This window comes from Dryobates pubescens, chromosome 32, assembly GCF_014839835.1.
Source record: "Dryobates pubescens isolate bDryPub1 chromosome 32, bDryPub1.pri, whole genome shotgun sequence".
Lineage (NCBI taxonomy): Eukaryota > Metazoa > Chordata > Aves > Piciformes > Picidae > Dryobates > Dryobates pubescens.
This window is the reverse complement of record NC_071643.1, coordinates 5,583,684-5,611,139: the sequence shown is the minus strand read 5'-3', so window position 1 is coordinate 5,611,139 and position 27,456 is coordinate 5,583,684. Positions and strand designations below refer to the sequence as shown.

General features: G+C 43.7%; 1 protein-coding gene across 1 annotated transcript in view; it reads left to right on the top strand.

Annotated features, from left to right (window-relative positions):
- ACAP2 (ArfGAP with coiled-coil, ankyrin repeat and PH domains 2) overlaps positions 1-27,456 on the top strand; it is a 62,906-nt gene that overhangs the window by 14,225 nt on the left and 21,225 nt on the right. The window contains exons 2-10 of the mRNA XM_009908736.2: positions 2,315-2,372; positions 6,058-6,177; positions 7,425-7,478; positions 9,379-9,437; positions 10,347-10,530; positions 11,343-11,387; positions 13,242-13,337; positions 18,289-18,363; positions 24,630-24,742. Of these exons, the coding sequence (XP_009907038.1) occupies positions 2,315-2,372; positions 6,058-6,177; positions 7,425-7,478; positions 9,379-9,437; positions 10,347-10,530; positions 11,343-11,387; positions 13,242-13,337; positions 18,289-18,363; positions 24,630-24,742 (804 nt within the window). The remainder of the gene's footprint in view (positions 1-2,314; positions 2,373-6,057; positions 6,178-7,424; positions 7,479-9,378; positions 9,438-10,346; positions 10,531-11,342; positions 11,388-13,241; positions 13,338-18,288; positions 18,364-24,629; positions 24,743-27,456) is intronic.

Genomic DNA, 27,456 nt, shown 5'->3' with positions numbered 1-27,456 from the left:
TTGGCCTATTGCTGTGGATATGGTTGCATGGGTTTAGCTCTTCTACTAGTTGTTATATGATGGAAACAGTGAAAGTAGCCAGTTCTATCCAGAGAAACAAAGAATTGAAATGGGATTTTACTGGAACCTACCAGCTGGTTGATCCATGTTCAGCTGTAGGGCACAGATGTACCTTCCCTCCATCTGGCAGTGGTAGCCCAGAGAGCCAGCCTGGTGCTTCAGGGGTCTGTGATCATTCAGAGATGACCTGAAATGAATCAAGTGGTGGAGGGGCTGTATGTCTTCCTTCTCCCATATCTCTTCCTGTGTTGCTTTTACCTTCTGTCTTGACCTGCCTTTTATCCTTCTAATGTTCTGTTGTTACTTCCAGTTGAGTTTGTTCTGTCAATGCCTTCTCTTTGGAACAGAGCTTGATGTGTTGTCTTCCTTCTACCTGCTCTAACTGGCTTGATCTCACTTCTTCATCTCGAATCTTAGGCTTTTTAGCTCATTAAGTCCTGTGGAGCTAGAACTATTTGCTATTTGAAGACACTAAAACAAATCATTCCTATCAGAGCTTGCTGCAGTTGTGTAAACAAGCTGCTTCATCACACTTTTATGTTAATGCCAGAGAAACAAATGAAAACTGGTTGCACTGTGATTATAAACAAGCAAACACACAATTGCAATGTAAATATTGAGATACATTTCCTTACTCCTGTGGGGTTTTGCTTTGTTTGTTTTCCCTGTAATGCGCTCTGAAACAAGATTTAACTCTGGAGACTTAAATGAAAGTCAATAATTTATGGGATAAAATAAAGAGAGTGAAAGAGAAGTTGTTGCCTGAAATCCTTCATGGCCTGATGCTAGAGAAGAGGCAGAAGCCCAAATGTAGCTGGCCCATAATGTGTTTAGGCATAAACCCTCCAAAAGTAACTGTGGGAATGCAACTGTGTGTTCGTGCAATCTGCAAGAAGCTGGGAATGTCATGCTGGATGTTGGAGAACTGCAGGCAATTGGCAGTGTTTTTCAGAGCTGTTCTTGAAAAACAAAAACAACCCCAAAAACCTGCCTGTCCTGAGTTTGGGGCCTGATCCAATTCCTTTTTTGTTCTTGGCTTGAACTCATGTGAACTAGAACGGCATTAGCAAGAGACAGTGAAGCTGTGGTTCTGTGTACTCTCTCCTCGGTGGTAAAGCTGGCTTGCATTCCTGCTCCAAATCATACTTCCCTGACTTGTCTCACTTTTTCCAGGAAGAATTTTTTTCATGGGGATGAAATGTGTCTCATCCAGTTTTCCAAAAAGCATTACAGAAAGCTTCCTATTAGCAGGTCCTTGTTTGGTTTTGTTCCCCCCCTGTGGCAGACTGCTGCTGCTGGTGAGCAGTTCTGCTGGGATGACTGAGAGAATGAGGCGTTCTGTTACAGGGCAGGGGATGGGAACAGAGCTCTTCCTACCAAACTGTGTCATGTGAAATCCCAGCCCTGTTGAATAGATTCCTGTAGTCTAGCATCCATTGCCAAGAATCAGTACATTCAGGCTCTCAAGGCCTGATGAAACAGCAGTGCTCATAAACTGAACACAGTGTCATCCTTCCTCTTCTATCTTTTCCACTTCATTTTTATGTTTCTCAGGTAGCAATCATCAGGGAAGAAGGTCTCAAAGGAAATATCAGCTCTCAAGCCAGGAAAAAGTTATGCTTTGGAAATGCTTAATGAAGGCAAACTTTGTGTCAAGTAAAATCCTGGCTGGCCTGAAAGTTGCAACCGGTCTTAAACTAGGAGGCGGATGATACAAGCAAGTGTGCCATCTGAATTTATTGCTCAGTCATTTGGCTCCTGGCAGATGCTGTGTTTTCCATAATCTCATTGTAATGCCATTCATTGAGTAGCTGTAGGTTTGCAGGGTTCAGACAGGAGAGTCAGCCAAAAAATTACTGAAGAGGTTTCACTCAGACTTTATGTTTCTGTCCTTTCTTTTTCCCCCCCTGTCCCTTTGAAGGTGAGGTTGGCCACACAAGAACAGAGGAGACCTGTCTCAGTGTGGCAGGTGTTAGGATTGATGAGATTTCTTCTCACATCTTTATTACTGAGATGTTTTATCAGTGGTGTAGGTTGGGGTTTGTTTTGTCTTTTCACTGGGAAAGCTTTCTGCAATTCTTGCTGCTCTTCTAAAATCAGTGCTGGTTTATGGGTGAAATTTCAGTGCAGCTATGATGGCAATAAAAAGGATGAAATTAACATGTCCCTCCCCTCTCTCCCAGTCCCAGAGTATTTTTGTTTGTAGTTTTACAGGAAAACCTTTTTTTCCCCCCCCTCCTTCTCAACCTTGCAGGGCAGCTTTAGAAGAAGTAGAAGGAGATGTGACAGAACTGGAACTGAAACTTGACAAGGTAAGCTTTTCATTTCAACAGTGGCTGTTCTGGAAAATACAGAAAGATGTCTTCAGGTCTTGGGTTGGAGCTGACAGCTGGGAAATGCTGGTGGTCGACTGAGTGTAAGGCTCTGGGTCGAGCGTGCAGCTGGGCCTCAGAGGCTCAGGTTGGAGTAACAGTAGAGAGAGCCAGTGGGAGCTGGCTTTCTCCCCCAGCTGGATTGCACAACACCCCCCTGCCGCTGGCCCTCTCGGTACTCGTGACACAGCCCCGCGGCGCAAACTGCCTGTGAACCGAGTCGGCTTTCCTGTGAGTAAAAGCCAGCGACTGCCCATCCCTGCGCTGAGAGCTTACGTTTTGTGGCAGCTGCATGCTGTGAGGACATCTGCATAGCCTTTGTTTCAGAGAGGCCAAGTCAGTGCTTTCTGGCTTCGGTAGACTTCAGCACCGTCACAGCAGGATAGGTGTGTGTATTCTTCATCTGGAGAGCTCATCTGCTGTATAAATTCATCCTGCCTTGTGTCATGGTTTGTGCATGTATAGAAAATGATATAGGTGCCATCTGTTCAGTTCCTTCCAATCCAATTATTGGTTACCTAACTGGTGGTATTTGAAGGCTTTTGGGTTTTTTTCATTGCTAGCATTTTTAGGGTGGCTTTTGTGCTAAATGTTTTAAATTATGTTTTGCCTGTGTTCTAATGTGGTAGGCAGATGTCTTTTTTTTTGTTGTTGTTGTTTGGTTGGGGGTTTTTTCACCTCCTTAACTCCCTTTTGAATATCAACTTCTGTTCCTGCAGCTGCAAGTCGGCTGCAGGAGGAGACATAAAGTCAGTGTCAAGTCTGAAAACTTTTGTTACTGCTTGTCATTAAATTCAAAGTAAATACAGGGTACTTTGTTTTGATGTGGTGTGAATTTTGGTGGGACTGCTGGTGGGTTTATAACCTGAAGTGACTGGCCTGAGAGTAACCCTTTGTCTAAGCTGGGTTTGTAACTTTTTCTGCTCAGTTACTCGTCCTGAGCTTAGTTTTATTGTCGCACAGTTGTGACTTCAGGCTACTCCATCTGCATTGTTTTCCCAGCTGGAAGAAAGGATGCTGGGCTCAGGATTATGAGCCATAAGCAGAAGTGATGGAAAGAAAGGATCATATTGATTGTTCAAGCAGCTGGGTGTTATGGTTTAGCCCCAGCAGCTAAGCACCCCACTGACTCCCCCACCGTTGTACCTGGGCTTATGTCTTTGGTGTGCTCCAGCATGACCATGCACAGCAGCTGATGTTTTAAAGGTGTACCTGTTGCAGCATGGACTTACCCTTGGGCCACAATTCTTTCAGAGGTGTGCTTGTAGCACAGACATAATCACAGCCACAGATACTTTGAGATGTACCTGCTCTGGGGTGGACTTATTTACAGCCACAGCCACATTTCAGGGTGTCCATGTCCTCCATGGACTCACCCACAGGTCACAGTCCTTCGACTCAAGTTCACACTGGAGTGCCACTTGGTCTAGAACAGCAGCTCAGAAATGGCATCAGTGCTCTGCCAGCTCAGGTGCATCACCATTGCTGTTATCGAATGTTCCTGGGCACAGCTGAGTGAGATGACAAGCATTGCAGCAAGCACTGAAAGCAAAATGAGCACTGGACTGATAGTAAGGTCCCATGGCAAGTGCAGAAGCCTGTCAGTTAATCTCTGAACAGCAATCACAGCTATAAATTTCATCTGGCATATTCCAATCAGATCTGCTGTTATCCTGAACCCTTTGAGCTCCATGCTGGGTACCAAAAAGGACTGTCATAGTTTAACCTCAGCCAGCAACTAAGGCCCACACAACCACTGATTCACTCCTCTGCAGTGGGAAGGGGGAGAGAGTTGGAAGGGTCCAAGTGCCAAAACTTGTGGTTTGGGATAAAGAGAGTTTATTAAGTCAAGCAAAAGCTGGGCAAGCAAAGCAAGGAATTCATTCACTGCTTGCCATGAGCCTGCAGGTTCAGCCATCTCTGGGAGAGAGATGGCACTTCATGTGTAGTGATTACTGGAGAAGACACATGCCATCACTTCCTTGCCCAGCTTTATATGCTAAGCATGATGTCATATGGTCTGGAGTATCCCTCTGGTTGGTTGGGATCAGCTGTCCCAGTTGTGTCCACTCCATACTTCTGCACCTTCAACACACTTTCTGCTGGGGTGATGTGAAAAGCAGAAGGGGCCCTGACTCTGTGTAAGCACCACTCAGCACTAACTAAGCATCCCTGGGTTATCAACACTGTTGTCTGACAACTTCACACTGTAGCTCCATTCTAGCTACTGTGAAGAAAATTAGCTCTCTCCTAGCCCAAACCAGCAAACATGGCATGCCATTGATAACAGTGTGGGAGGTGATGATCAGATTTCTTTTCTTAAGAGGATCTGAGTTAACATTAAAAATTACTGTCCAAATAACACAGGAAGGTCACTGTCCTAACACAGCATCAAGTACTTCTGTGTTGGTTTTCATGAAGTTTGCCATGTCCTTGAAAAATTGTTCAGAGATCAGGTTCAGTCTTCTGATTTTATTCTCAGTTTGGTTTAGTGTGAGGGAACTCAATTCTAAGCCTGCTCTGCAAAGAGCATCTTAGTGATCACATGAATCCTTCTCTTCTTTTTTCATTAATGGTCTAGTGCATGAATGGTTCCAGAAGTGAGGAAACATCCATCATAAGGTACTGATGGCCTTCACATCAGACTTCAGTGCCATCGTAGCTAAGGTGCTGACCTAGGCAGGGAGTGGTGGGGATGGAAACCCATCAGAGAGAGACTAGTCTGTTTCATGAGAGAAGAGGGAGCTGGGGTTGTTTAGCCTGGAGAAGAGGAGGCTCAGGGGAGACCTTCTTGCTGTCTACAACTCCCTGAAGGGTGGTTGTAGCCAGGAGGGGGTTGGTCTCTTCTCTCAAGCAACCAGAGCAAGAGGACACAGTCTCAAGCTGTGCCAGGGGAAGTTTAGGCTGGAGGTGAGGAGAAAGTTCTTCCCAGAGAGAGCTGTTAGCCATCAGAATGTGCTGCCCAGGGAGGTGGTGGAGTCCCCATCCCTGGAGGTGTTCAAGAGGAGACTGGATGTGGCACTTGGTGCCATGGTTTAGTCATGAGGTCTGTGGTGACAGGTTGGACTTGATGAGCTTTGAGGTCTCTTCCAACCTTGGTGATTCTGTGATTTCACCTTCTGAGCATCCTCTGGATGGAGCAATCTCTCTTTGGTTGTGCTTTCTGCAGATAGCCTTTTGCCTTCCTGTGCATGTGCTCTGAGTGTGTCGAGATGAAACAAGTAGTGTGGGTTTCTTTGGGTTGGAAACCATGCAATACTTACAATTTGCTTGGGTCCTAACCACTGATGTTTTAGTTGCTGTACTTTTTGTACACCCCTTTCAGGAAATACCTGCAACATCTCAGTTAACAATAAAACCAACCAAGAGTAGTAACCTTCTCAATGAAGAGTAGTAGCCTTCTCAATGACATGTCACTTGACCTAGAGCAGTACTTTTATAGCTGTCACTAGACACTGAGAAGCTTTTCATAGGACATGGAGCTCTTAATTTAGACTTTAACTTTTGAAATCTTTGTTTCTTTGGCTTAACTAAGGGTCAGTGTGTTTCCTGCTTGTATGAGAGTGTCAAAACCAAACCAAAACAACTTCCACTTTGTCTCTTTCTCCACCCCCTGTTTTTTTAGCTGGTGAAGCTTTGTATTGCCATGATTGATACTGGGAAGGCATTCTGCACAGCCAACAAGCAGTTCATGAATGGCATTCGAGACCTTGCACAGTATTCCTGTAAAGATGCATTGGTTGAGGTAAGTTTCTTAAGAGGTGAAAATGGAAGGAGAAAAGCATAACTTCAAAGGGTAAAATGTAACAGTTGGCAAGAGAAGCAGAAGTTTATGCTGCTATTTGCCTTTTTTTTCTCCTTCTTATTTGAGATGTCTTCAGAGTGTGCTTTTTTTGACTGTGGTGCAGTGTCTGTGCTGTTTAGTTTCAGCTTTAACTTGCAAAGAAAGTTTTCCAAAGTCCAGAACATATGTATCGTGCTGGGAATTGTTCTTGGCAGGAAAGGAGAAAGTCAGGTTGAAGCTGTGAGCTTATTTACTTTGTTAAATAAGGGGATTCTAGTCATGAGATCTTAAGAATCAGTTCTCTGCAGCTACCTTCCTTCAGCTTATCTCTTGGACACTCTCTGACACAGAGTAATGTAAATCATTGTGGTTTTCATTAAGGTAGAGAGCCCACTTTAGAGTAACCTCAGACTGATGTTAGGCAAATTTGGAGCACCTAATATTTCCTGGCTATGTTACTTTGCAGTGGGGTATGAAATAGTGTAATATCCAGGTAAGGATGTGCACATCCCTGTGTGTATCATCTGTATTTACTGTGGTGTGTGGTTGAACATCAATTGCAGTTATGCATCTCCACACGCTAGCTGAACTAGATGATGCCTGTGAGCTTCAGTATAGTCTGTGGGCAGCTGAAACTGTTGTTCTCTAGCAATTTACATGCTGGAAGTGTAGTGTGATGGCCAACTGCTAAAACATGATTTGGTTCTGTTACACTTGCTGTGGAGGCAATAAGCAGCTATCCAAACATAGTAGGGATGGTTGCTTTTTAACTGTAATTGAGCCATTGATCCTGCAGATTGATGTCAGTGCTGCTAAACAGAGGCAGTAGTTTCTACACTAAGTGTGTGCTGATGGCTGCTTGAAGGGTGTTTGGAGTTAGAGTATTAAATATTAAGTAGTGTAATAGTAAATCTTTTAAGTCTGTTACATTATTTCCATGATTCAGTCAACTTAATTTTTCCTACTTCTGCTTCAGTTTGGTTCCTTATGTATAGCTGGGTAGCAGTAATGTTTTTGTTGCTTGTAACTTCAATTTACTTCATATTGCCCTCCTGCTGTCCTCCTAGCCTCATAGTTTTAATAATCATGCCAAGGGAAATCAGGTTTTAGGTTCTTTACTGAAATGCTGTGAACCTCTGAAATGCTGCTTCCATGCTGTGTGTTTGGTAGGGCTTGCCTTAACCCATTTTGTTCTTCTCTCTTTACAGACCAGCTTGACAAAGTTCTCTGACACCTTACAGGAGATGATCAATTATCACAATGTAAGTGTTTCTAGCTGCAACTTGCCATGGCAGCTTACCTCCAGTTATATTTGAGAACTGGAGAATGCTGAAGCTTTTCATGCTGATAGTAGCATGGTTTAAGTAGCACTCAATCCTCTCATACTGGAAATATTTGTTTAGTTTATGAAGCATTTATAAGCATCCCCTTTTCTGCAGATCTTTATCTCACTTTGGCTTTTTTTATCTCACTTTGGCTTTTGTTTGAGATTCTGAAGCTTGGCTAAAACCCAGTGCAGTACACCAGAGTAAATACTGGGTTGTTTAATCTTTTCTCCATCAAACTGCTGGGCAGTAGTGGCAAACAGTGAGCATATTTCTTTGCTAGACTGAAATAATAATTACTTTCTCACACCTTCTCCTTTTTCTCCATCCTTTATAAAGTGCAAAATGAAGCACTTCAGGTTTGTGTGTAATTATCTTTTGGGAAGTGTGATAGCTTTAGACAAGAGTGGAAGGAGGGGAAAATGCTAGGATTTAAGACTAATAGTGATTTTTAGCATAGCAGACTTCAATTTTGTCTGGATTGAAACCTTCTTTTTCTTTCCCCCCTCCCCTAAAGATTTTAATCTTGTATCCTGAAAGCCCAAGGGATGTGTTTGTTCTTCTGTTTTCTTCCCCTTCACTTGGCCCCTGCTGCTTTTCTTCAATTTTCCAGCAAATTGCTTGAAAGCAATTGAGATGTCTCCCAAGTGCTGAAAATATGCAGCACTTAAACTCCTGGTGGTATTAAAAGAAAATAAATGTAATAGAGAATGCAGTTCAAACAGCTTCAGCTGGAATTAAGTTAGTTAGCATTAACTTGGCTTCCAAAAACTCTCATGTTAGGCATTTCCTTGAAAATGCAGGCTGTGAGGAGGGAAGGAAACCCAAGAGAAGGAGGTTAATACTCTAGGGCTGGATTTCCTTTCCATTAGGAGGTGTGTATATTTACACCTGATGCAGTGAAGAGGAGGGACAGTGATACTTGAATAGAGAGAAGTTAGTGCCAAGGTTGAAAGCAGCAGTAGTGGAAGAGAGTTACTTTCATGTCAGTGATTCTGCAGATCAGACTGGGCAGATGAATCCAGTTGGCTGTCCCAAGTTTACACTTTTCATCCCACTTCTTGCTCTTGGTTACCCTCTTAACCATGCCTTTGCTATATGGTATGCTCTTTAACACATCTGACCTAGCTGCTTGCTGCAGTTACTGTTCTACACTATTGTTGTTTGCAGAGCTTTGGTACAATTGTACAATTTGACACAGGACAGCCAAGCTGCACCAGGGGAGGTTCAGGCTGGATGTTAGGAAGGAGTTCTGTACAGGGAGAGTGATTGCCCATTGGAATGGGCTGCCCAGGGAGGTGGTGGAGTCGCCATCACTGGAGGTGTTCAGGAGGAGACTTGATGGGGTGCTTGGTGCCATGGGTTAGTTGTTTAGGTGGTGTTGGATTGGTTGATAGGTTGGACACGATGATCTTGAAGGTCTCTTCCAACCTGTTTATTCTATGTCTGTAAGAACAATAAAGGCTCTTTTCAAAGCTGTTTGGCCAGTAATATCTTGACCTGTTTTAATAGGCATAACAAACACTCTGTGCAAGTGGGCATGTTTTATGTCCTCAGGGTGAGAGATGACGATACCAGGAGCTGTTGCCTCTCATTAACACTACAGTCTTTAAGAAGAGACCAGCAAAAGTTGTTATGTTCTTGTTACTGTTCCTGATTTTATTCTTGCTTTTTAAAATGTTTTCCAGAACTCCTTTGGCAGGTTTACTGCTTTGATATCAGGCACACACTGGTTTAAGAATAGCTCTTATCTGTTTCTGCCTGATGTGTATGTCTGAAATGAAAAGTTATGACTATGCCCAAGTTACTGATCTACAGAATAATGCTTTTCTTTCAGATCCTCTTTGACCAGACCCAAAGATCAATTAAAGCACAGCTTCAGACTTTTGTGAAAGAGTAAGTTAACTTGCACTTGCAATGAGGAAAATTATGGGTAAAATAGGTTTTAAAAACATCTGGTCACAGTGGGTTGGTGAAACACCTTTGTGGAGGAGGAGGAGTCTGTGTTAAAGCTTGAAAAAATTGCCCCAAATCAGTGAGGCTTTAGATCCAGCTCCAAAAAAAGAGCTGAAATAGCAGGAATTACTGATCTGAATTACATGCTGCCACTGTCTAAGAATAGTGGGGAAAGAAGTGCTTACCAAAGCTTTTCCCCATTAAGCATGATCAGGGGCTTGGAACACCTCTGCTACAGGGACAGGCTGAGGGAGCTGGGGGTGTTCAGCCTGGAGAAGAGGAGGCTCTGGGGAGACCTAATAGCAGCCTTCCAGTACTTGAAGGAGGCTACAAGAAGGCTGGAGAGAGACTGCAGTGATAGGACCAAGGGCAATGGCTTCAAACTAGAGAAGAGTAGATTGAGATTGGGTGTTAGGAAGAAGTTCTGCACTGTGATGATAGTGGAACGCTGGAACAGGTTGCCCAGGGAGGTGGTTGGGGCCCCCTCCCTGGAGATACTCAAGGTGAGGCTTGACAGAGCTCTGGGCAGCCTGATCTTGATGAGGATATCCCTGCTGCCTGCAGTGGGGAGTTGGACTAGGTGACCTTTGGAAGTCCCTTCCAACCCAAACCGCTCCATGATTCTATGGTTATTTGAATTGCAATTTTTAACCTTTCCTTAGAAGAGGGAGACAGAGAAGCTTCTTCTATACTTCTTCTGATTTCCATTTGATCCAAGCATTGTTTGGGGAGCATGAAAACAAAAGCTAGCAGTATCAGTCGGGAGCACATCCTGCTTAGTGTGACTCAAAACGTATCTTTCCATAGTTTGGAACTCGTTTGTTAATCCTCCTCACCTTTTGTCTTCAGAGATATTAGGAAATTCAAAGATGCAAAGAAACAGTTTGAAAAAGTTAGTGAAGAAAAAGAGAATGCTCTAGTCAAAAATGCCCAAGTTCAAAGGAATAAGCAACATGAAGTAGAGGAAGCAACCAATATTTTGACTGCAACCCGGAAATGCTTCCGACACATAGCTCTGGATTACGTTCTTCAGGTAAGTGCTGCAAGAAGAGTTGCCTCTCAGAAACAATCCAGTATTTACAGCTGGAGATCTGGCCTTGAGAAGCTGTTACTGTGAGCTTCTCAGAAGCTGTGGAGCTTCAGCAAAGGAGGAATAACTTGGCAAGTGCTTTGTTGTCGTGAAATCTGTGCAAAGTTAATTTCCTCGACACATTCTTGCTGCTTAATGCTTTGCTGTTCGCTGTGGTTGATGTGAAGACACAGTTTAATGTTCAACTTGGGCATTCATTTGGAAAAAGGAATATTTGCCTGATACTTAATGTATTCAATGAGTTGGGTATGCTGTAGTTCCACATATCTTTGAAATAATGACTGAAGCCTAGGAATGATGAATTCACTGAGTAATTCTGAACTAGGATGTTGGCTGCTGATCCGATTTCAGATGATTGCTTTGTGTTTCGTTTAACAAATCCTGCTTGTCTGGAAGCCTCCAAGTTTGGTGTTGTACTATAGGGGCAAGCAAGAACACAGCTGCTCTTCTGCTGTGTAGTGCAGATCTCCTATGGAGTGTTGAGAGGTTGAGTTCTCTGTCTGGCTGCTTTGAGTTCTGATCCCTGAGGGACTCTGCTTGTCCCTGGCCTCCTCCACTGCATCACTTCAATGGTGTGACAAAACTAGCAGGCATCTTCTTGTACAAGTGCTTTGTGTGATTGGCTTCTGCTCTTCCAATATTCTAAGTTGGGTACTTTGGGGAAGTAACTGGGAGTTTGCTTGTGTGGGGAGAAGGTGCAAGTAGGAAAAACAACCACTAAGTTGCTTGTTTTGTGCTGCCTTTTTTTCCCCTAGATCAATGTTCTTCAGTCTAAAAGGAGAGCAGAAATCCTGAAATCGGTAAGCTCTGTTGTGTGTTCTGCATGGCTGATAGTTAAATCCATCTGAAATTAGCAATGTGATTGCAAAGCAGTGCATTGAGAATGGGTACTTCTGCCCAGCAAACAAGGATTACTACATTTTGGCACTTAAGCGACACCCAGTTTGACCTTTACTGTAACTGCACCTAAGGACTTGCTCCTTAATTGTTTGTGCAATCCTTTTGGTTCAGATTTGAACACTTGAAGATGCTAACTCTTGGGTGTGTGTGTTTAATGGGTGAAATCAAGCTTTGTCTGCCAGGTATTCTGCACTTTGGGTCTGCAGTATTCATTCATAAACAGTAAGTACTGGTAATCCATTATGAGATGGATTCAGCCTTCTCTTACATAGAATAGAATAAACCAGGTTGGAAGAGACCTTCAAGATCATGGCGTCCAACCCATCAACCAATCCAACACCACCCAAACAACTAACCCACGGCACCAAGCACCCCAGCAAGTCTCCTCCTGAACACCTCCAATGATGGCGACTCCACCACCCCCCCCAGGCAGCCCATTCCAATGTGCAATCACTCTCTCTGTAGAACTTTTTCCTAACATCCAGCCTAAACCTCCCCTGGCGCAGCCTGAGACTGTGTCCTCTTGTTCTGGTACTGGCTGCCTGGGAGAAGAGACCAACATCCGTCTGTCTACAACCTCCCTTCAGGTAGTTGTAGAGAGTAATAGGGTCACCCCTGAGCCTCCTCTTCTCCAGGCTAAGCAACCCCAGCTCCCTCAGCCTCTCCTCACAGGGCTGTGTTCCAAACCCCTCACCAACTTTGTTGCTCTTCTCTGGACTTGTTCCAGCAAGTCAACCTCCTTCCTAAACTGAGGGGCCCAGAACTGGACACAGTACTCGAGGTGCGGCCTAACCAGTGCAGTGTACAGGGGCAGAATGACCTCCCTGCTCCTGCTGGCCACACTGTTCCTGATGCAGGCCAGGAAGCCATTGACCCTCTTGGCTGCCTGGGCACACTGCAGGCTCATGTTCAGTCTACCATCGACCAGCACCCCCAGGTCCCTCTCTGCCTGGCTGCTCTCAGCCACTCTGACCCCAGCCTGTAGCTCTGCATGGGGTTGCTGTGGCCAATGTGCAGAACCCAGCACATTGCTATCTACATTTTACCACATGCTATCTACATTTTAAACAGCATGTTTTAATAGCAAACATAATATATGCTTTAGTATGATGTCTGCTAAATTAATGTGCAGATATATCTGCATGCTAGTTCTCTGCTTCATGCCATCTCTGTGTAGTTTACCAAGGCAGAGACTGACAAATTAAATGGTGTTTTTCTTTCCCAGCTCTCAATATGCACTCCCATAATTTCCTTAATTCCTTTAAACCTAAAAAACTTTAGTTGGATCACAGCTTTATAGCTGCTTGCCATCCTTCATCTTCCCAACTTGTTCCCTTTTTTTTTTATGACAGTCTTCTTGGCTGTGTTCCTGAAGGTTATGGCTTTGGATCATTAGTGAATATTCTCTAACCCCTCTTTATTTCACATGTCCTATTTAAACAGGAGATGACAAAAGCTTCAGGTGACATGAATTAGAAGTAATTTTCTGCCCTTCAGCAGATTGGTTTTGTTTTAGAGCTTAATCCTATGAACTAATTTTGGGGGGGGTTTGGTTTGTTTCTTTGCTGCCTCTACCTTGCACATTTATTTACAGCATTGGAGACTATCTGAGATGTTGATGTAGATAGAATTGCCAGGACACAAGAGAGCAGAAAGTGACCCTGGAATTGTATTTTAAGTTTGCCCCAGGGAATTATTTAAGTCATGTTTGTGATACCTGATAAATAGTTACCCCTTTTTCTTTTCCCCTTTAGATGTTATCATTCATGTATGCCCACCTGGCATTTTTCCATCAAGGCTATGATCTTTTTAGTGAACTTGAACCCTACATGAAAGACCTTGGTGCACAGGTAAGAAATGACTTCCAAGACTTCAAAATCCATAACTATATGCTGGAATGGATGAGCACCTGCTAACATGCCTACAGACCAGGTGCACCATAGATTTATTCAACAGAAAGGGAACTCTGCTGTGATCCAAGCAGACCACTGTAAGTGGTGGGAATCAAAACAGTTAGGAACTGAAAGCTGTCTGTTCCTGAAGTGCCTTGTGGGAAGGTTAGATGCACCACCAGCAACTGCACACAGGAGGCACTGAAATGCTACAAAAAATAGGTGAATGTAAAATACTCAACTGAATACCTGTCTGTGGTTCTGTAAGGAGATTCAGAAGTGTCTTGACTTGTTTTCAGTGCAAGTTGAACAGGCCTGGGAATACTTGTACAACACTTCATGTTTTACTTATTCCCCCTCTGCCCCCCCTGAGTATTTGCAGCAGCTGCATTGATGCAAACCCATTTGTTGTCACTTCCCAGTATGCTTCACAAAGAAAAGCCAACCCAAATTCTGTGTATCCAGACAGAAAAGCCAGTGAATGACAGGAAACAGTTGGTTTTGTTCATCTCAAGTAGATGTGTCACTGAACATCCTAAGAAATGACATTGTTGTGAACTGGTTATTCTTGCCACAGCACTGTTGTGCTCTCTGCTCCTCCACCTGCTTCTGTGTCAGTGCACTGAAGCGGATTTGGCAGTGCAGAAAATGACTCCAGCAATCAAAGTGACAAAATTCTGTTTCTGCTACACTAGGCCCCAGTGAGGTTCCTGTGGGTTGTAATTACTTGTACAAACACACACCAGGGAGGTGTGTGCTTGTGTATGCACATGGGTGATAGTGCACATGATGAGTGGAGAACAGAAGCAAAGCTACTTGAGCTGGCACTGCCATCAGGGAGAGAGATGACAGCACAGATCCAGTCCTCTGTGTTTGGTGGAATAGCAGCACTTGCAGGGTTTAGGTGCACATGGCTGTCTTTAGTTGTACCTTTTATTCTATCACATCCTTCCATTTTGGGGTTGCAGTTGTTGAACTGTAGTTTTGGATAGTATAGAACGTGTGTGTCCGGTACCTCTGCAGAAGACAGCATGGGCAATGAAGACAAAGCCTGTGGAGCTGGTAATGTTTTATGCTGCCAGCTAGGCTTTAATGTTTCCATTTCATTGAGCACAAGGTCAGTTTTAAATAACTGGTCATCCTTTTGCTTGACCTGGTGAAGAGCATTGTGTAGCATTCATTTTGGTGCTGGTATCGTAGCAGCTGGAGGAGTCAGATTCAGAAAATCCAAAGCTGGGAATGCTTAAAATATATTCCAATTGGAGCAAAGATAGACTCAAGTTGTGCAGCTTGCTAAATGATTCTTTTGTGACAGACCCTGACATTTAAGTGATGGATTTTTTTTTTGTGACAGGAGCAGCTTATAAATAGCTCATGAGAGTTGAACAGTTAATGGCTTTGCAGCTTGTGTTGGCTGAAGCTTCTGCCTTTAGCAGGTCAGAGATGTTGTGACACAAACCACAGACTTGCTGGATTTTTCTGAAAATGCTGTCAGGTTCTTTCTGTTGGTTGAGAGTTCATTCCAAGGGGAACTTTGCATATAGAATAGAAATACCAGGTTGGAAGAGACCTTCAAGATCATTGAGTCTAACTTATCATCCAACACCACCTAATCAACTAAACCATGCAACCAAGCACCCTATCAAGTCTCCTCCTGAACACCTCCAGTGATGGTAACTCCATGACCTCCCTGGGCAGCCCATTCCAATGGGCAATCACTCTCTCTGTGAAGAATTTCTTCCTAACCTCCAGCCTAAACCTCCTCTGGTGCAGCCTGAGACTGTGTCCTCTTGTTCTGGTGCTGCTTGCCTGGGAGAAGAGACCAACCTCTACTTGTCTACAACCTCCCTTCACGTAGCTGTACAGAGCAATAAGGTCACCCCTGAGCCTTCTCTTCTTCAGGCTAAGCAACCCTAGCTCCCTCAGCCTCTCCTCACAGGGCTTGTGTTCCAAACCCCTCACCAACTTTGCTGCCCTTCTCTGGACACACTCCAGCAAGTCAACACTACAAGACTGAATGGCACCTGAAGTATTAAAATTGAAATTCAATAGTGTGGTTGTGATTTTCTTCATTTCTTTTGTTTTGCATTTTCACAGTGGCTGGCTTACATGATGGAATGGGATTGTGCAGTTTTGCTTTTGGGTGTTTTGGGCCAGAGTAGGATTACTTGTGAATCACATCATCACCAGGAAATCTTGAATGGCACAGAAGTGTAATACAAGCTCTTGCATGGGATTGATGGCATTTGGCCCCCTTCTCATGTGAAATGTGGGATGAGCTTAAAAAGAAAACTTACTTGAGTTTCCATTCTGAGATGACTATTCAAAAAGCTAACCATTTCAGTGTCACTTATTTCTCAAGGGAATACCTTTTGGAGCAGTGTATGTTTATAAAAATACATTTACCAGTAACTGTGGTGAAAAGATTAAGTTGAAAAACTTAATTATTTGTTATTAAGACCTGCCCAGTAGTGGTATGATGGCTGGGATTTTGATAGCTTAGTTGTGTGGTTGGCCACAGGTCTTGGTAGTTGTGTGCTGCTGCTCACCTGGGTGAAAAGGGGAAATTCTGGGCTGAGCTTGGAAACTGGAATGATGCAATGTTGTCTCAAGAGTAAAAAAGTAAATGATGAGTAAGCTGCTGTTAGGAACTTTTTGGCACCCATCCAGTGGTAAGTCTATCCAGACACGCTTGTATTGAAGGTAAATTGGGTAATTGCCCTAATCTGAGCAGGGCCATTTTCTCTTTCATTCAGCAGGGTAGGAGGAAGAATTTTTCTCGGGGCCATGTGCAGATTCCTGTGTCTGAGGTTTTGGCAAGAAATGCAGTTCCTTTTAAGCCCTGAAGAGCACTTGAACCAGTTCTTGCCTTTATCACAAAAGAATGGGTTTCCCCAGTTTCTAGATGCCACAGAGTCCTTGAATACAATGGCAGCCCAGTCTCTCTTCTAGGGGCTTTACAAATAAGTTTGAAGTCGTATAGCTGCACAAATATGATCTCTGGACAATTCAGTCTTTAATGTATTCATGCTCACAAATGCCTGTAAGGTGTGAAAGGGCTGCTACAGCCATTGGAGCCAGAGAAGCAGCCAGGCAGCCAGAAGAGTGAAGAAAAGTAGCAGAGCGTGGAACTGGATCCAGATGATCTATCCAGCATCACCAAGGTTGGAAGAGACCTCAAAGATCATCGAGACCAACCTGTCACCCAAGACCCCATGACTAGACCATGGCACCAAATGCCACGTCCAATCCCCTCTTGAACACCTCCAGGGACGGTGACTCCACCACCTCCCTGGGCAGCACTTTCCAATGGCTAACAACTCTCTCTGGGAAGAACTTTCTCCTCACCTCCAGCCTAAACTTCCCCTGGTGCAGCTTGAGACTGTGTCCCCTTGTTCTGGTGCTGGTTGCCTGGGAGAAGAGACCAACCCCTTCCTGGCTACAACCACCTTTCAGGGAGTTGTAGAGAGCAATGAGGTCTCCTCTGAGCCTCCTCCAGGCTAAGCAACCCAGCTCCCTCAGCCTCTCCTCACAGGGCTGTGCTCGAGGCCTCTCCCCAGCCTCGTTGCCCTTCTCTGGACACGTTCACGTGTATCTAGCTATCTGATGGCTCTTTATTGTCGGAGTCTGTCTAGCACAAGGATGTAAGATGCAGGTTTTGTCCCTTACTTCTCCAATTTACATAATTTTGAGCAAGGAGTATCCAGCACTGGGGAAAATGAGGAGAGTTGGCAGGGGTTCTCCCTTGTGGTTATGGGAGTGGGTGGAGGAGATCCTATTTGTGTGCTGGTTAGAGGCGCTGTGAGTCATGCTGTGCGCTGTGCCACATGACTGACTTCAGCTGGAAAACTGATGCTGCACACTGATCCCGGTCTCCTCAGCCTGGAGAATGAGGTCTGTCCTGCAGATGTCAAGCTACAGGCTGTACTGCTGTGTTCAGTATTGCATCTGCATTGTTATTCAGGGAAATGCTGTGCCTGGGGTTAATGACAGCCTTGTTTTCTAGGCTGAAGAAAGGAAGGGTTCATCATAGCGAATGTGGTACAGAAGTGCCAAGCCAACTGGTCTTTGGGGCAGCATCTGCTCTTCCATCATATTTCTTACTTAACCATGAAAGCCTGTAAAAAAAAAAAAGAAAAGAAGGGGGGGAAACTAAAAGTACCCTCTTCCAGGGTATTTTAAATTTCCTGCCTCTTTTATCCTTTGAGTTTAAAAGGGAGAAAGTTTATAGGGTAGTGCTGTAGACCTGTTTACAGCAATTCTTCGGTTATGTCTTCTTTTATTATCACAGGCTTGGTAAGGATGGGAACTTAAATCCCCTCTGTTGTCACAGTCTCTCTTTGCAAAACAAGATTTTTGTTCTCTGAAGCTGAAACCAGTTGTAATGATCCTACTTAGGATTTCAAGGAATCTTGCTCTCAGATACTGCTGGTGACCTGATACAAAAGCCTGGTTGAGGCAGCTCTTCCCTGCTTTGTGGAGGGGGAAAAAAAAAAATCAGTAGCATTTACTCCTTCTAGTTTTTGCTGTCAGTGCTGCTGCAAAGGCCAGCCAGCCAGAGCAGCTAAAGCATGAGTCATGCTCTTCAGAGACTGAGCACCAATGCGGTATAGAGTCGCATATGCTTGGCACCATGCTGTTCTTTGAAACAGTCCTCCTAAGGCTTACCAGAAATGTGCACCTTTGGTAGAGGTTAATTCAGGCTGGTAGTGCAGTGCTTTAAACCAGGCTTCAGTGGTTATTCAAGGTAAACACTTTGTGACCAGAGAAGTAATTGTATTATGCAAGTAAAACGAAGTCATGCAGTGTCTAGACATAATGTGTTCTTTTTTTTTGCCAGCGTTATGAAATCTACTGAGCCAAATTTCTCTTGATATCTAAAGGTCCAATTTTCTGTTTCTCTTTACAGCTGGATCAGTTGGCTGTAGATGCTGCAAAGGAGAAGAGAGATATGGAGCAAAAGCACTCCACTATTCAACAAAAGGTACTTGAGAGATTGTGAAAGGCAGACTGCACACACCTTTTTGTATCTTCAGCATCTCTCCCCAGCAGTGCATCTCTGCGTTGGAACTGTGAGGGATGCTATCTTTAGTGCAGAGAAATAGACTTGCATATCACTAAGCATAGGGTCAGCTTGCAGGTACTCATTTTGTCTTGCAGAACAGAATATTCTATCCAGGTTTGGCTGAAACACAAATAGAACTGTAGAATTTATTTGAGTGCTGTAACTATTCATTAGTGCTCTTGAAAAGCTTATCTTGGATTCATTGTACTTGTAAAAGTTGCTGTCTTTCCCCTCCTGTGTGTCAGCAGAAGAGGTGTATGTGCTGCACAGCCGTATGTATGGCTTTCTGTGGGCTGTCAAATGCAAGTGCAGCACTTTGGGGTCGTGTTGCAGCTGATAATGCCCATGAAAAGCCCAGGGAAACTTTGGGCAAGGCTGTTCAGTGTCAGGTGTTCAACTGCCCACGAACGGGAGCGCGATAGCATTAAATTGCTGGTTTGGGAAGATTTGTATGCTCATGTTTTTGCTGAGAAAAATGTAGATAATTGCTGTTGTTGGGGGGACTGACTTCTGCTGTTTGGATGTTTCAGAAGCTCTAGACCAGTATTGGTTTTGCAGGTGTAATGCTAGAAGTTAAAAATATTTCCACTGAACTCTCCGGTAGTGAGCTAATACAGCAGGTACTTTTGAAAGGGATTAGATGCCAGTTTAAAGGTAATGCAACACTTCTTACTCTCATTCAAATGCCTTCTGCATCGCTTGAGATGACATAGATTTTTATTTTATTTAGAGGGGAATAAAAAAAAAGCCTAACATGAATGGCATCTGATGTGTAAGTTCAGAAATGAAAGCGTGCTAAGATGGTCATTTAGGGAGCCTTAGTAGAGGAGGAGTCTGTATTAGTAGTCACAGAACAAGTAACTTTGACTACTGGAAATGTGTCTGTCTTCATCCTGTCACTCCTGCAGGAGTTGGTGGGAAGCAGTAGAGCTGCAGCAACTGTGAAACTGAGCAGCTAGGGTGATGGGTTCTAGGGCAGTGCTGATAAGAGGTGTTTGGAGACAGACAGGAGGTAACTACAGGCAAGGAAGAGGGGAAGTGGGGAGAGGGATGGAACTTCAGAATTGATGCTGACAATCAAATTTGGATTTGTTTGGGCTCAATGAGGCCTAGTTTCAGGAAGGGGCAGTGGTTGAGAACAGTGGTGCTTGGTGGAGGATGTGAGTTATGGGCTATTACCTTACAATTTGCCACAGAAATGAAACTTGTTGCTATGAATTGTGGTCATTGCTGTTGCTAGTGATGCTTACAGTCTGTCTGTCTTTCTTTTTCCTCCAAATGCTGCTTAAAAGGCTGCTTTACAGGTAAACTGTTTGTAATAGTGTTGATGGTTATTGACATGTTTAAGCTTGATGAAACTTGATAAGCTGCATCTGTGTAATATGAATGTTTCTAGCACAAATGGCAATCATATCTGAATTGAGGAACAATTCTGTCCTCTCTAAAATATAACCAGGGCAGTCAGATTGTATTCTATGTTGTCCTCTAAAGTTCTGTGTTTCAAGTTGTGTATATATTGTCTCCTGTCCTTATCAGTGAAGTCACTGCTGTATTTTTGTGAGGGTAATACTTAGGTTAACACACCCAGGCTTTGGAAGGCATGCTTTATTGGAGATTCTTCTTATAGATCATCAAATAATTTCCTTGGTTTCTTACTCAGATCATGTGGTCTGTTTGGCTTTTGTCTCCTCCTTGCCTTTCCCACCGAGTTCGCTTCCAGCTCATCAGGATTTCAGCATCTTGAATTGCTTTAGACCTTGGATCTTCTTGTTTATAGCATTTTGTCATCTGGTCAGTCTGATCAGGATGGCAGCCTTGTTCACTCCTTTCCACTGGGCTGCCTCTTAGCCATATGTTACCAAATCCTCTAGTGCCAAATCCTTCCATGTTTTATGATGACTGTAAGTTCTGCTGCTTGTATTGCATACTCCATGAAGTATATGTGCATTTAACATACTGAAGTTTTAATCTAGTGCTTCAGAATGATGCCATTTCTTCATTGTCTGGATAAAGAGCAGTTCCTATCCAGAAATGATTAGGTAAGTGCACGTGTGCACGCCCCCACCCACTTGTCTGTATTTGCCAATGCACTAATCAGGTAACTCACCTCACTTCCCTCCTCATCATCCTATTTAATTAGTCTGTTGTCTGAGAAGCTAAAGCAAAATTCATGGAAAGGCCTGATAACCACTATAGTTTGATTTTGGGGTTGAAGAGATCTCATGTCTGGTATTTCTGTTTAACTTTTGTTTTCTATCAAGCATTCAGGAAACATTTTCTTGGTCTGTGTGCGAGAAATTGTGTTTTACATATTCATCTGGAGGAACTTATTGGAGTCCTGGAATGCTCTGGGTTGGAAGGGACCACCAGAGGTCATCCAGTCCCCACCCCCTCTGCTGTAGGCATCCTCAACTAGATCAGGTTGCCCAGAGCCCTGTCAAACCTCACCTTGAATATCTCCAGGGATTGGACCTCAACTACCTCCCTGGGCAACCTGTTCTATTCATCTAAACGTGTCATGGTCATTCTGGGAACTTCCTGCAGTCCATTTTTATAGGGGAAGATTCCTATCAAAAGAGCCATGTCCCAGTGTCACTTACCTCTTGTTTTCAGAGCAGTTTGCAGCCCCTTCCTGTAGTAACATGCTGAACTAAGACATTATTGGACCTGTAGACAGAATTATGGCTTTTTGGTGTTGTCACAGAGCTAGTATTTTGTTCCAAAAGAAGGGAAATCTATACAGGAAAGAAACTTCAGATAGTTTTTATTGTATTCAAATCCCTTTTTCATTACAAAATAGTAATAAAAGAAAAAGTCTGTGTCCAGAGAACTGCACAGGAAACAGCTGGAGTGAGAAGGATTGGGAAATTTTTACCATCTTGAATAAATAACACAATATGAGATCAGATGCTGCCCCAGTCGGCGGAACACTGGAACACATTCCCCAGGCAGGTGGTTGAGGCCCCATCCCTGGACGTACTCAAGGTGAGGCTCATCAGGGCTCTGGGCAACCTGATCTAGTTGAACATATCCTTGCTTACTGCAGGGAGAGTTGGACTGGATGACCTTTAGAGGTCCTTTCCAACCCAAAGCATGCTGTGATTCCTAAAGCAGGCATAAGCTGGAGCTGCTGTTGAGAAGCAATTCCCGTGCCAACAGACATGTGCCAGTATTTCAAGTGACTCTCTTGCCTTCTTTCACTTTGTCTTGGACTGTAAACCTTGTTGCTTCTTGTCTGAATTTTAAGCCCTTCCTCAAGGGACTGTCAATTCAAGCATGAAAAATGCCAGTGGGAAGGGAATGGAAGCACCTGTCTAAATGGGGTGGGAAGTGCACAGTTAGTGTCTTCTGTTTAGTGTGTTCTGGAGTAACTTTTCAGATCAGTGTTTTCTTTGGTACTTCTGCTCCCCTATTCACTAGCCTTTTTGGGGTAAAATGTTTAAAGTTCTGCTTCTCTAAAGCAAAGCCATACTGAATACACACACAATGTTAAAATGCCAACACTGGCACCCCTGAAGATTTCCTGGTAAAAATGGCTTGATAGTTTTCGTTGCCTGCCAGCAGTCTTCATATTGAAAGTAAATGGAAGTCTCTGCTGCTGGGAAGTGGTGGGGTTTGCTTGTGGTAAAAGGCTGATTATATGTAGAGAAACAGAAAACATGCATCCAGTATGTGTGGTAAATTGATATGTTCATGTGAAAATACATTCACTGAAACACTCTGGGGAATAGCAAGAGTTCTGTGACCCACCAGATTCCCAGCAGGAATTGTGGCAATGAACCATTGGCATCTCTCATGAACATTTACAGAAAAAGGGAAGACAAAGGCAAGTGTGCTCTATGCTTCACTTGTATAACCCCTTCTACTCTGCCCTGGTGATGCCACATCTGGAATATTGTGTCCAGTTCTGGGCCTCTCAGGTCAAGAAGGACCTCAGGGAACTGCTTGAAAGAGTCCAGCACAGAGCCACAAAGATGCTGAAGGGAGTAGAACATCTTCCTGCTGAGGAAAGGCTGAGTGAGCTGGGGCTCTTTAGCTTGGAGAGGAGGAGATTTGAGAGGTGACCTTACTAATGTTTATGAAGGGCAATGTCAGGATGGAGCTAGGCTCTTCTCAGGGATATGATAGGACAAAGGGCAGGGGGTGCAAGCTGGAGGAGAGGAGGTTCCATGTGAACATAAGGGAAAACTTCTCTGTGAGGGTGACAAAACACTGCCCAGAGGGTTTGTGGGGTGTCTCTGCACACATTCAAAACCTGCCTGGCTGTGTCCCTGTGTGACCTATCCTAGGTGACCCTGCTCTGGCAGGTGGGGTTGGACTGGATGAGGTGCCTTGCAACCCCTAACATTCTATGATTCTGTGATTCTCTTTGAGTAGCTGGCCAGCCTTGAAAAACTAGTATGAGAACAGAAGCCATAGATGTTCCATCCTTCAAAGCTGAAAGAAATGTGCCTTACAGCACTCCAGTGTAACTTTTGTAGTACTCTCCTAATGTTCTTAGTTTTAATTAGGTGAAACGTGCTTTAGTCCCAACTGAAACCTGCTTACTAACTAACTTTGTTAGCTATGCATTTGCTGAAGGACTACACCATTCTGAATCACAGCAAGGGGTTGGGTTCATTAACATGTGATTCTCTTCTACAGGACATGGGGAAAATACAAATGTGTTTCTCTCCACCCCCTGACTATTTTGTTGTGATTCACTATTTCATGCACCAAGATAAAAATAAACCACAATGTGACTGTTACTCTCCTATTTGTTAATGATAAAACAGCAGGACTGTAGAGAAGGTCAAAACTAGCTTGTAAGAATGAAAGAAAAATAAATGCAATTAAATGGGGCAGGGGTGGGGGTGGGGGGGAGTGTTTGCTGATCTTTTTCCCTGATCACAACTTTATCAATGAAATGTTATAGATAAAGCAGATGAAAGCTTTACTCCCTCCCCCCTCAGCTGGTAGTCTGCTGTATGTCACTAGGAAAATGTTGATGATTTGTCTGTGTACTCCTGTGTCTTTAGCTGCTCTACAAATGTGGGAATCGGTCAGAGAAGCTGTTAAAAATGACACCAAGTGCACTTCCTGACAAAGGCTCAGTGTTTTAGACAGGTTGGGCTGAGAGTGTAGCATGGCAAATGATCCAGAGGCATTTTCCTGTCGTGCTTGTATATGCCTCAAAGCGTGAGTCTAGATGCCTTGGAAAAGGTGGTTGAGGTTTCTGCAGTAGTTCTCCAAACCTGGAGGAAAATGTGATTACAGAGCAGTTTAGCTAGAGAAGGCTGAGGGGGAGTGTATCTTCTTTCACTAGACAAGGAGCTGCAGGCATCACTGAGGCGGGAAGATGCAAATCTTTAGCAGGTTTCATTATGTTTGGGAGCTGGTGAGTTAGTGATTTATCAGGTTTTTGGGGAGGGGAGGGAATGTGACATCAGCATGGCTAAGTCTGTGCTTAGAGGAGTTTGCTCCCTTTTTTTTTCTGAGAGGGTAAGAAGGGGGTGGGGGGGAGAAGAACCAAACCAGAAAGAACATCTAACACTTTCTGAATGTCATCAGCTATGAGATACTAGATACATTAGGTTGAAATGTGTATTCACTTGTCCTGCTTCTACCTTTATTTTTGCTGAAGATAAGAAAAAATTACTACTAAGTTCTTGGCATTGTTGCCAGCACCCTGACCTCTTTAATGTAGAGAACTGATAGCACCATCTTTATTTGGCTTCTTCTCTATGTTGTGATTTGGCTCACTTGTGGTGGTGGCAGTGCTGAAGAAAATGCCCGTGCACAGCTGGCTCTGTATAGTTGGCTGCAGCTACGTTTCACTTTTGACTTTGAACTCCCATTTTGCCCCTTTTAACTTGCTCTCTCCTTTCTTGGGAATATATATGTTAAGACCATTTGAGCAGAGAGTTGAAGCATCAGATACTCTCTCAGGAATGTTTGCCCTTCATGTGCTCACTAATAGGAGCAAGAAATTCCCACTGTGTGCAGGGCAAGTAAAAATCTTCAGAATTCTGATTGCCTCAACATGCTTTCTGAAGAAATAGGCCAGGGGCTGAGAGTCATGGCTTGCCTCAAGTGCTGCAAGCAAAACACTGTTCCTAAATGTTTGCTCTCTTTGACATCAGTACTGTCCATATTTGAAGCTTTGTTTGAAACTGCAGTGTCTTTTTCTCTTTCCATTGCACTAGGATTATTCCAGTGATGATACTAAACTAGAGTACAATGTAGATGCAGCCAATGGTATTGTTATGGAAGGTTATCTGTTTAAGCGAGCCAGCAATGCCTTCAAGACCTGGAACAGGTAATTATTCCAACCCTCTACTCACTAGCTTATTATGATGCTGCCTGTGAAGCTAAGTTCTGGTCTGACTTGCAACCTGTGCAACTTGCTGATTCCACAGCTTTGACAGGATGCTTGGACAGCTTGTTCATTGGCTTAGAGATGACACTTCAAAGCGGGCTTTCCTCCATTTCTGTCTCAGTTGTTTGCAAACCTTTTTCTAAGAGTGCATCTAAGCTTGGAAGAGTTCAGTGTGTGGAAAGCTTGCTTTGTTGTGCACAGTCTGACCCTTTCATTGCCTTTGGCCTTACTTTGGGGTAGAAATAGAACAATCCTTATGATTGTATGCAATGAGCTATGCTGCAAAAATAACAGAGGATAAAATAGAAGTTGTAGAGTCATTGGGAGCAGGGAAGGACTCAAATACTCAAGAACTCAAGTCTGGTTTCCCAGAATAAGCCTGCAATTGTCAGCCTTTTACAAACCCTGTTTTGTGTGATGGCTTCTGCTTAACTTGGATGTCTTGTTGGGGATTCCAAATAAACCATTAGTCATGTCTCTTTAACAGTGGAGATTTTACTATTGTTTAAATATTTTCCTCTCTGAACAGGATTTCTTTTGTATTTCCAGGGATGTATATATTGGGGTTTTTTTTCCCCAAGGAAATCTAATACATGCTGCAGCCTTTTCAGTCCCACAGAGACACAGTTAATTTGCTGTGATACTGAGCTTTCTCTTGCTATCTTTATGTTCTGCAATTTTTGCAGCAGTGCTTTCGTTAAACTGTTTGCTGTATTTCAAATGCCAGAATGTGTGTTTGGATGTGTGGTCTCTTCTAACCTTAATTATTCTGCAATTCCTTAAGCATCTTGGAACATCACTAGTCTGTAGCAAAGTGTGATTGCTTCACTTTCTCTCCCACTTCTGAGCTCCACAGAAGGGCAACAAAGCTGGGGAGGAGGTTGGAGCACAGCCCTGTGAGGAGAGGCTGAGGGAGCTGGGGTTGTTTAGCCTGGAGAAGAGGGGGCTCAGGGGAGACCTTATTGCTCTCTACAACTCCCTGAAGGGAGGTTGTAGCCAGGAGGGAGTTGGTCTCTTCTCTCAGGCAACCAGCCCCAGAACAAGAGGACACAGTCTCAAGCTGCACTAGGGGAGTTTAGGCTGGACGTGAGGAGAAAGTTCTTCACTGAGAGAGTCATTCACCCTTGGAATGTGCTGCCCAGGGAGGTGATGGAGTCCCCATCCCTGGAGGTGTTCAAGAGGGGATTGGACGTGGCACTTGGTGCCATGGTTTAGTAGTCATGAGGTGTTGGGTGACAGGTTGGACTTGATGATCTTTGAGGTCTTTTCCAACCTTATTGATTCTATGATTCAATATTCTATGATTCTATGTAGACTGATGCAAGGGCCACTGATGTCAGGGAGACTGTCCCTGTGTTAACCAGTCACGTGCAACTACTATAGGAGATGTTGCTTTGGACTGCTTCTAGGACTGGTCTTGTGGTCTGATTGTCCATCTGTCTTTGAAATCTAGCTTCTGACTTAGTTTCATCCAAGCAGAATTCAGAGTTCTCTAAAACAAAATCTGTGAAGCATCAAAGGACAGCTGAGGGAGGAAACTGAGAGATGCTTCAGAAGCACAGTCCTGGTCTGGAGTGAAATGTTAGTGTAAACACACTGAGAAGAATTCTCAGTAACAGGATAGGAGATTGTTCTTTCTTGGATTCTCAGCAGGCTGAAAGCCTGAACACCTTTTAAGCAAGGTGTTCAGCAGGACTCACTCAAGGCCCTTGATAAGTGACAGAAGGCAAGACTTTCTGGGTGCTTCTGGATATCATGAAGATCTTGCTCTGTGGGGAGGTGCAAGGAAGGAGCAGGACAGAAGCACTGGAAGGTGCCTGAGGAATATTCATGGAGTCATAGAATTCAAGTTTGGAAGGGACCTTAAGGCTAAGCTGATTCAGCCTTTCTTGGCAAAATTCTTCTTCCATGTGGCTTCTGCACATACCTTAACATGGTTAGGGAGTGGGATTCAATTAAAACTAACTGTTGGGAATTTAAATAGGAGGAAGTCATAATTAAATCAAGACAGACAATGGGTTTTGAAGTTATGTTACAGGTTTGGACATACAAAACCATAAGCAAATACTACCTTAAGAGAGCCAAGGTAAACAGCCCAGTAAATGAGTCAGACCTAACTACTTGTGCTACACAATTTAGATTTGCTTATAGGTTTTCTCTGTTTGTCACAGGAGTGTTCAAAAAAAAACTAAGCCTTAACCTTTTTTTTCAGTCTTAGATTCTCAATAATTTATCTCAGTGATGGGCAGGTTGGATGCTTCAGAAGTGGCTGGAGAACATCACTAGATATTCTGTCTGTAAATAAACACAGTTTAGAAATAGAATCAATCATTTGAATTTTGTGCTTTGCATTCACAACCCATTAATTAATTATTATGAAACTACTGCTACTGTTGTCATGCCAAAAATAGATGTTTAGGACCTTAATGAAGACAGCCATTAGTTTCTGAATGTATCCCAAATTTTCATGTTTTAATAGAAATTAAGGGCATGTTCCCATGCAGCCTGAGCTAGATGTACCTGTGTGAGCAGGTGGGTTGGACTAGATGATCTCCCATGGTCCCTTCCAGCCTTTCCCATTCTTTGATTTCCATCTTGCTTTTATTTCTGAATACACTTGTAATTGCTTCCTGCATTGCAGGCACTGAAGTGGC